This window comes from Pan troglodytes, chromosome 20, assembly GCF_028858775.2.
Source record: "Pan troglodytes isolate AG18354 chromosome 20, NHGRI_mPanTro3-v2.0_pri, whole genome shotgun sequence".
NCBI lineage: Eukaryota > Metazoa > Chordata > Mammalia > Primates > Hominidae > Pan > Pan troglodytes.
The window spans coordinates 6778351-6787770 of NC_072418.2; the positions used below are offsets into that span (position 1 = coordinate 6778351).

Genomic DNA, 9420 nt, shown 5'->3' on the forward strand with positions numbered 1-9420 from the left:
GCCTCGGCCTCCCAAGTAGCTGGGACCACAGGCGTGTGTCACCACACCTGGCTAATTTTTGTATTTTTAGTAGAGACGGGAGTTCATTATGTTGGCCAGGCTGGTCTTGAACTCCTGACCTCCAGTGATCCACCCGCCTCGGCCTCCCAAAGTGCTGGGATTACAGGCATGAGCCACCGAGCCCGGCAGGAACTTTCTTTCAAGCAAGTTGTTTTTGGTCCTGTTTTGTTTTGAAGGCCTGTCGTTTGGGAAGTGGGGATTTGGTGGGACTGTCTCGTGGTTGGACTGGAGGCCTAGGCATTCCTTGTGCATATCTGACCACCGAGGCCTGAACTGTCAGTCAGAGAGTGGTCTCAGGCCCTGCATGTGTCTGCCAGATGCCTGGGCCATGTGGGTAGACACCCAACCCTGTTAAAGGGCTCCACGATCACACATTCACCAGAAAATTCAGAGGGGTGTTAAAAGAGGCCTCATGAGTGAGTTCAGAAATATCTGTGACGCTCCCAAAGGAGACCAGGTGTGAATTATTCCATCTGGAAGAGGGGCAGCCAGCGCATGGTGTGCTCTGCCCTGGCCCTGACACTGTGGGAAGTTTTGCGCCCCTGTCCTTTCCTCTTGCTCCCCAGCCAGCTGGGGACTGGTTCCTCAAAAGAGTGCCCGGGCATAGGGGAGCAAGAACCCCAAATAAACTTCTGCTTTCTAAACCACAAGGAGTGTGCCGACCCTGAGAACCATAAGGTCCGCCAGAAACTGAAGGCCAAGGAGTGGGATGAGTTCCTGGCTAAGGGGAAGCGCTTTCGCGTCCTGCAACCTGTGAAGATCGGCTGCGTGTGGGCGGCTGACAGAGACTGCGCAGGCGATGACCTGAAGGTACTGCAGCAGTTCGCAGCCTGCTTCCTGGAGACCCTGCCCGCCCAGGAGGAGCAGACGCCTAAGGCCTCCAAGCGGGAGAGGAGAGACGAGCAGAGTGAGTGTGGGTGGGGCCAGGCCACCCACCTGTTCCTGGGCCCAGCTAATTCCAGGGCTGAGGGCAAGAGTCACAGGCTAGTGGGTCCGTGATGCAAATGTTCTTTCCACAAATAACAGAGGCCAGCCCTTTTCCTGTACACGTCCGTACGTTCAATGACGTCCCTAGCAGCAGGACGAGGCAGGTCCCTTAATTGGCTTGTTTTATCAACCAGGACACAGGCACAGAGAGTGCTGGAGTGGGGGCTGTGCTTTCTCAAAAGCCAGGGAGGGGCCAGGCACAGTGGCTCATGCCTGTGATGCCAGCACTTTGGGAGGCCAAGGTGGGAGGATCGCTTGAGCCTAGTGCTTCGACACCAGCCTGGGCAACATGGCAAAACCCCATCTCTGCAGAAAATGCAAAATTACCTGGGTGTGATATCATGCACCTGTGATCCCAGCTACTCAAGAGGCTGAGGTGGGAGGATTGCTTGAGCCTAGGAGTTTCACACTACAGTGAGCCATGATCCTGCCACTGCACTCCAGCCTGGGTGACAGAGCAAGACCCTGTCTAAAAAAAAAAAAAAAACTCAAAAAACTGGGGAGGGACCATGGCACACAAGGAGAGCAGGGCAGTCATTTGGGTAGGAACAGCAGGCATTTGAAGTCAGCCCTGGCAACACACGTGCCCGGCCAAGGCTCACTTCTGGGCAGACGCGTAGGTGCTGCCCTGTCTTACAACCGCCCTCATGAGGCCACCTATCCCCGAAGCTGGCCATGCCCCAAGCCTCATGCCCACCCATGTTCCCTCCTGCCAGTCCTGGCCCAGCTGCTGCCGCTCCTGCACGGCAACGTGAACGGGAGCAAGGTCATCATCCGGGAGTTCCAGGAGCACTGCCGCCGGGGACTGCTCAGCAACCACACCGGCAGCCCGCGGAGCCCCTCCACCACCTACCTGCACACCCCCACCCCCAGCGAGGATGCCACCATCCCCTCCAAGTCCCGGCTCAAGCGGCTCATTTCCGAGAACTCAGTGTACGAGAAGCGGCCCGACTTCAGGATGTGCTGGTACGTGCACCCGCAGGTGCTGCAGAGCTTCCAGCAGGAGCATCTGCCCGTGCCGTGCCAGTGGAGCTATGTGACCTCGGTGCCCTCGGCCCCCAAAGAGGACAGTGGCAGCGTCCCCTCCACGGGGCCCAGCCAGGGCACTCCCGTCTCGCTGAAGAGGAAGTCAGCGGGCAGCATGTGCATCACCCAATTCATGAAGAAGCGCAGGCACGACGGCCAGGTGAGGCGGGGTGGGCAGGTGGGGGCCTCTGCGGGGCTTTTCTTTTTTTGTTTGTTTTTTGTTGTTTTGTTCTTTTTTTTTGAGGCGGAGTCCTGCTCTGTCACCCAGGCTGGAGTGCAGTGGCGCAATCTCAGCTCACTGCAACCTCCTCCCTCCTGGGTTCAAGTGATTCTCCTGCCTTAGCCTCCTGAGTAGCTGGGATTACAGGTGTACACCACCACGCCTGGCTAATTTTTGTATTTTTAGTAGAGACGGGGTTTCACCATGTTGGTCAGGCTGGTGTCGAACTCCTGACCTCATGATCCGTCTGCCTTGTCCTCCCAAAGTGCTGGGATTACAGGCGTGAGCCACCTCGCCTGGTGTTTTTGTGTTTTTTAAATAACTTTACTCTTAGAGCAGTTTTAGGGTCACAGCAAAATCGATTGGAAGGTACAGAAAGTTCCCATACACCTCCTTCCCCAAAGCCAAGCCAAGCCACCCAACATCACCTTCCAGAATGGTGCATTGGTTACAATCAGTGCACCTCAGGCCAGGCACTGTGGCTCACGCCTGTAGTCCCAGCACTTTGGGAGGCCGAGGCGGGAGGATCACTTGAGCCCGGGAGTTGGAGACCAGCCCGGGCAACGTGGCAAAACCCCATCTCTATAAGAAAAAATTTTTAAATTAGCCAAGTGGTGGCGTGCACCTGTAGTCTCAGCTACTCAGGAGGCTAAGGCGGGAGGATTGCTGGAGCCTAGGAGATTGAGGCTGCAGTGAGCTATGATCATGCCACTGCACTGCAACCTGGGCGACAGAGCAAGACCCTGTCTCTAAAAATAAATACATAAAACGCACCTTCGTTGATTTATCATCACCACTAGAGTTTGTTGCTGGTGTTGAGGGTTCTGTGATTTGAATGAATGTTGGATGCTGTGCGTCTACCTTTATTGTTCTAAACAGAGGCTTCTCCCCACTGAAAGGCCCCTGTGCTCTGCCCGTCCAATCCCTTGGAAATCACCAACCTCTCTATCTCTGTGGATCGGCCTTTTCCAGATTGCCCTGTAGCTGGAATCGCATTGTGTGTGTCTCCTTTGACTTGGCAGTATGCATTGACAGTTCCTCCATGTCTGTTCATGGCTTGATAGCTCTTTTTTTTTTCACACTGAATAATATTCCATGTGGTAGCATTTTTATTTTTGTTTAACGGTTCTTGAATTGTGCATTCAAGCACAGTTATTAAGCACTTACTGTGCTCCAGGCACTCTGATCGGTCTCTCAGACACAGGTATATGCAGAACACTGCCCGGTGTAAGGCACAGACAGGAGCCTGTAAGGGGAATGAATGGCTGTGTGATTCCAGCCTTATGGGTGCCTCGGAGGCACAAGCGCATGGAGCCGTGGGGTGTGTGATGGGGGCACTGCCTGGTCTTAAGAAACTCTCATGCCCAGAGAGCCAGTGGCCCCTGGCACCCACCCCTGGCCATAGATCGGCTTTATTAACGTTCATTGCATACTTTTTGTCCTTACCACACGGTGTTCGGAAGTGAGTTTCTCTTTTTTCTTTTTCTTTTTTTTTTTTTTTTTTTTTTTTTTTTGAGAGTCTCGCGCTGTTGCCCGGGCTGGAGTGCAGTGGTGTGAGTGATCTGGGCTCACTGCAAGCTCCGCCTCCCGGGTTCACGCCATTCTCCTGGCTCAGCCTCCCAAGTAGCTGGGACTACAGGTGCCCGCCACCACGCCCGGCTAATTTTTTGTATTTTTAGTAGAGACGGGGTTTTACCGTGGTCTCAATCTCCTGACCTCGTGATCCGCCCGCCTTAGCCTTCCAAAGTGCTATGATTACAGGCGTGAGCCATCTAGCACTTTGGGAAGCCGAGGCAGGTGGATCACCTGAGGTCAGGAGTTCGAGACCAGCCTGGCCGACATGGTGAAACCCCGTCTCTAAAAATACAAAAATTAGCTGAGCATGGTGGTGCATGCCTGTAATCCCAGCTACTCAGGAAGCCGAGGCAGGAGAATCACTTGAACTCAGGAGGTGGAGGTTGCAGTTGAGCCGAGATTGTGCCACTGCACTCCAGCCTGGGCAACAGAGCAAGTCTGCGTCTCAGAAAGAAAAAAAAAAAGACAAAAAGGCACAGATGTTAGTGACACCATCTTCATCCCATGTAGTCGTTAAACGTTTTCCTGACTCCTGTTTTCCGTAGTCTGCGCTCCTCCGTGTCTGTGTTTAGCACTTGCAGTGCTGCTGGCGAGATGACAGCTGTCCCCGTGAAGCAAGCTGCCGGCAGCTATCAGTACAGTGGGACTCGGTGTTATGTGTTAAATCCTGTCTTCAGCCTAGAGGGTGAAGAGTGGTGATTGCTCTGAAAAATTTTGGATCCAAGAAAAGCCTAATGTGTCAACACGTCTCCTGTGTGGAGGGAGGGCCCAGTGACTTGAGGTGGCTCTGAAGAAATTGGCATGTTCTTTTGTTTAACGTCCCCAGGCACCTCCAGATCAGAATGTCCCTCCTCAGCAGCGTCTACAGGGGACTCTTAGACTCTTCTTTGCTTAACTATTCTTTCAAAAAGGTAGTTGAAAATGGCTGTAGGCCAGGCTCAGTGGCTCATGCCTGTAATCCCAGCACTTTGGGAGGCTGAGGCAGGAGGATCACTTGAGACCAGGAGTTGAAGGGTGCAGTTACCTGTGATTGCACCACTGCACCCCAGCCTGGGTGACAGAGCAAGATGTTTCTCCTGTGTCCTCACAGGGTCAACCCATGCTGCCTGGGGAGAGGGACAGCCTGGGCTCCCAGCCACTGAAGAGAGGATCCAGGAGGGGAGCCCCTACCCAGGAATTGATGAGGCTACGGTAGGAACCCAGTCTGCCTGGCCAGGCGCTGTGCTCTTACATGACAGCCTAGAAAACCAGTCTATGGCCTGACCGTTGTGTTGCTGTGCGGTCACTTTTCTAGGTTTTTGTAGAGGAAGAATTCCTGGAATTTTTTGAGGACTATCCTCCCTACTGAAATAAGTGTGGCTGCCTGTCCTGGGATGGGCTTGTGTTCATGCACAGAGAGGGTAAGCACTGACGTGGAGGCTCATGGTGGCCTCTACGCATCCTGTCTTTCTCCTTTGGTGAAAGCAAATGGAAACAGCTCAGGAATCTTACTAGGGCCAGGTGCGGTGGCTCACACCTTGTCATCCCAGCACTTTAGGAGGCCGAGGTGGAAGGATGGCTTGAGTCCAGGTTGAGACCAGCCTGGGCAACATAGTGACACCCCCTTGTCTCTACTTAAAAAAAAAAAATTAGTTGGGCGTGATGGCGGGTGCCTGTAGTCCCATCTTCTCAGGAGGCTGAGGCAGGAGAATGGTGTGAACCCAGGAGGTGGAATTTGCAGTGAGTCGAGGTCTAAAAAAATAATAATAATAATAATTCACAAGTCACAGTCATCACTTCACGTCAGGGACATGTTCTGAGAGGTGTCCTCAGGCAATTTCATGGTTGGGTGGGGCTAGGTTGCTCTTACACATCCTAGATGGACAGCCTGCCACACGCCTGGGCCATGTGGTAGATAGCCCAGGGCTCCTGAGCTGTGGACCTGTGCAGCAGGTGACTGACTGCTCCATCCTGCAGGCACTTGTAACCCAGTGGTATTTGTGTCTTTAACATAGAAAAGGCACAGCAAAGGCCAGGTGCAGTGGCTCATGCCTGTAATCCCAGCACTTTGGGAGGCTGATGTGGGCGAATCCTGAGGTCAGGAGTTCGAGACCAGCCTGGCCAACATGGTGAAACCCCTGTCTGTACTAAAAATACAAAAGATTAGCTGGGCGTAGTGGTGGGCACCTGTTAAAAAAAAAAAAAAAAGGCACAGCAAAAATACAGTTGTGGCTGGGGCGATAGCTCGTGCCTGTAATCCCAGCACTTTGGGAGGTGGAGGCTGGGCGGATCACTTCAGGTCAAGAGTTCGAGACCAGCCTGGCAACATGGTGAAACCCCATCTCTACTAAAAATACAAAAATTAGCCGGGTGTGGTGGCAGGTGGCTGTAATCCCAGCTACTCAGGAGGCTGAGGCAGGAGAATCGCTTCAACCTGGGAGTCAGAGGTTGCAGTGAGCCAAGATCGCACCACTGCACTCCAGCCTGGACATACGGCAAGACTCTGTCTCAAAATTTATATATATTAAATAAAAATACAGTTGTCTGTAATCCCAGGACTTTGGGAGGCTGAGGTGGGTAGATCATAAGGTCAGGAGTTTGAGACCAGCTTGACCAACATGGTGAAACCCCGTCTCTACTAAAAATACAAAAATTAGCTGAGCGTGATGGCATACACCTGTAATCCCAGCTACTCAGGAGGCTGAAGAACGAGAATCGCTTGAACCCGGGAGGGGGAGGTTGCAGTGAGCTGAGATTGTGCCACTGCACTCCAGCCTCGGTGACAGAGTGAAACTCCCGTCTCAAAAATAAAAAATAAAGGCCAGGCATGGTGGCTCACACCTGTAATCCCAGCACTTTGGGAGGCTGAGGCGGGCAGATCACGAGGTCAGGAGATCGAGACCATCCTGGCTAACACGATGAAACCCCGTCTCTACTAAAAATACAAACTGGGCGTGGTGTCAGGCGCCTGTAGTCCCAGCTACTCAGGAGGCTGAGGCAGGAGAATGGCGTGAATCCGGGAGGCGGAGCTTGCAGTGAGTCGAGATCGCGCCACTGCACTCCAGCCTGGGCAACAGCGAGACTCCGTCTCAAAAAAAAATAAAAATAAATAAATACAGTTGTAATCTGATGGGGCCACTATCAGGTATGCGGCCTGTCACTGACTGGAAATTATTCTGCAGTTGGCAATGATGGCTGTTTTTGGACATCTGAATCCAGTTCATTTGAGGGAACTCCCAGGGTTCTCTGGTTGTGGCCTCTTGAATAAACCTCTCACATTTGGACAGTTTGTTACCAAATTGGGTTCTGGATGTTGGTTTCCTTCCGTGTTGGGGGTGGGAGGAAGGTGTCACACCTGTAGAGTTCCCCCCGCTACCACACTGGCACCAGGGTGGCTGCTGCCTGCAGTGCTGATGGCTGTGTACCCTGTCTGTCCAGATTGGTGCCGAGGACATGGACGGCTTCCAGGCAGACACGGAGGAGGAGGAAGAGGAGGAGGGCGACTGTATGATCGTGGATGTCCCGGATGCTGCGGGTGAGAAGGGCTGTAGATAGCAGAACGCACTGGTGCGGTGGGCGCTGGAGGTAAACCTCAACAGAGAAGGGATGGGGCTGCCTAAGACTAGTTCCACTGTGAGCAGCCAGGAGGGCTTGCAGCTGGAAGTGGCTCCTGCCCTGCCACATCCTCGGGCGGGCTGGGACATGGGTGCTGACCATGCCAGGCACTGTTCTGGCCGCAGAGCCACAAGGGCCTATGCTGGGAGTCTCAGGTGGTTGTGACGTTAGATGGGGGTCAGGGAAGGCTGCACTGAGGCAGCAAGGGAGGGCCAGGTGGATTTCTGGAGCACTCGCCAAAGAGGAAGTGCAGAGGCCCTGCAGCAGGCTGCGTGGGAGGAGTGTGCCCGGGTGGTGGGGGGCAGGCAGGGTCAACCTGAGAGCAGGTGAGCAGGTCACCTCTAGAAGAGGCACAACGCCCCAGCCTCTGCCTGTCCCCACTCTCAGGTGGAGGGTCCCGCCTTGGGGTTGTTGCAGGCCGCATGAGGCAGCAGGATGGGGTCTTCCCCCAGGGAGCCCAGAGGGCCCAGCCAGCTCAAGACCCTCCCTCTCTTGCCCTGCAGAGGTCCAAGCCCCGTGTGGAGCCGCTTCCGGAGCTGGGGGTGGTGTGGGGGTGGACACCGGCAAGGCCACCCTGACCGCGAGCCCACTGGGCGCATCCTGAGAGCAGGGGTGACGTATGTAGAACGCTTAGGGTGTCCTCCCCACAGAGCAGATACTTGAACCGACTCAATTCCTGTGTAAAGAGCACTTTGTCCTGCTTCACGGACCTCCCCAAGGTGTGCAGAGTTCTATATAGGATGCTGGATTAGTTCCTTTGATATTTGTAAAAATTCCCCCAAGAGCCACATATGAATCTGCCCTTTAATAAAGCATTATTGAGATTGCTGGCCTATTGGGGAAGCCTGCGGGCACAGGAGCAGGCGTGGAATCCAATACTTGTAAATGAATTGAAGCGTCAGGACCACCCACCTGGCCACGTGCGCGGGCCCCTGGACCTAATGAGGCAGTGTATAAACTTATTCTCTAGCCCTGAGCTGCTCTGTCTGTCTTTTCTGAAAACATTGTGTTTCTCTTAGAGTGCGCCTTGCCCATGGCCCGGCCCCATGTGGTGCTTGGTGTCTGGGGCCAGCCTTGTGCCCTGCAACAGCACCGTCCCATCTGTTTGTCACTAAGTCATCTTCATACCAGGCTGACCTGGGTCAAGGTGCGGGTTTTTCCGCACGTGCTTCTGTCCAGCGATCCCTCCTGCCCTGGGTTGGGGGGTTAGGAGAGGGTGTTCCCGGAGACCTGCTAGGGTCACCTTCCTGAACCCGGAGCTGCTGGGAGCCGAGTTTGGCTTCGAGTCTGAGGCTTTGTGGGAGCCCACCCCTAGGTCAGGTGCATCTTTTGCGAGTGCTGGAGCTAGAAGGTGACCTCCTCCCCGCCCCAGGTTGAGTGGGCTTTATCCACACTGGCCGAGGGAGGACAGGCGACAGCCGCTGTGGTACTGAGCAGCTCAGAGCACACGCAGCCACGGGGAGGGTCACGCTCGCCAGTCCTGCTCTTCCCAGCCACACCCCACCTGAAGTCCTAAGCTTCCCTTCAGGGAACCCTATGTGGGAAAAGTGTCAGCTACCTCCATCCACCCAGTCAGGGACGGCAGGGCGCCTGGGCCAGGCCTTCCTGCTGGGAAGCAGGATTCGGCTGTGCCTGAAGCAGAGGCTGCCCCTGTGCCACACCTTTGATGAGCTTTACAGGGGCTCCCGACAACCCGGAATCAGGTCCTGGGGCCTGCAGGACGCAGGACTGGAGTGACAGCCTCCGTTCTCAACAGGCCGGGTGCCTACACCAGCTGGGGCAGTGCCAGGGGCGAGGGAGGGACCAATGCAAGGTCAGGGGCACGAGCATAGGCCCCGGGCACCTCCCCCAGGTGCAGACCTGCATCCCCAAGTCAGCAGTGGGGCCGGGGCACACATGCCTTCCACACTGCAGGGCAGAGTCCCTGTGTCTCCTGGGGCTGCTGTACCACAAACCTG

At 54.8% G+C, this 9420-nt stretch overlaps 1 protein-coding gene across 5 annotated transcripts in view; it reads left to right on the top strand.

Annotated features, from left to right (window-relative positions):
- The window catches only part of CHAF1A (chromatin assembly factor 1 subunit A), a 36618-nt gene extending 28180 nt beyond the window's left edge, over positions 1-8438 (top strand). For 3 of the 5 annotated variants that reach the window (XM_512286.7, XM_009434402.3, XM_009434403.4), the window contains 4 exons: positions 712-967; positions 1764-2233; positions 7286-7382; positions 7966-8438. In XM_512286.7, coding sequence (XP_512286.3) covers positions 712-967; positions 1764-2233; positions 7286-7382; positions 7966-8066 — 924 coding nt within the window. In that variant the 3' untranslated portion in view covers positions 8067-8438. Of the gene's footprint in view, positions 1-711; positions 968-1763; positions 2234-4958; positions 5060-7285; positions 7383-7965 lie in introns of all 5 variants that reach the window. The other 2 variants (XM_063801021.1, XR_010153668.1) reach the window with 2 other exon arrangements.
- Positions 8439-9420: the final 982 nt, after the last annotated feature.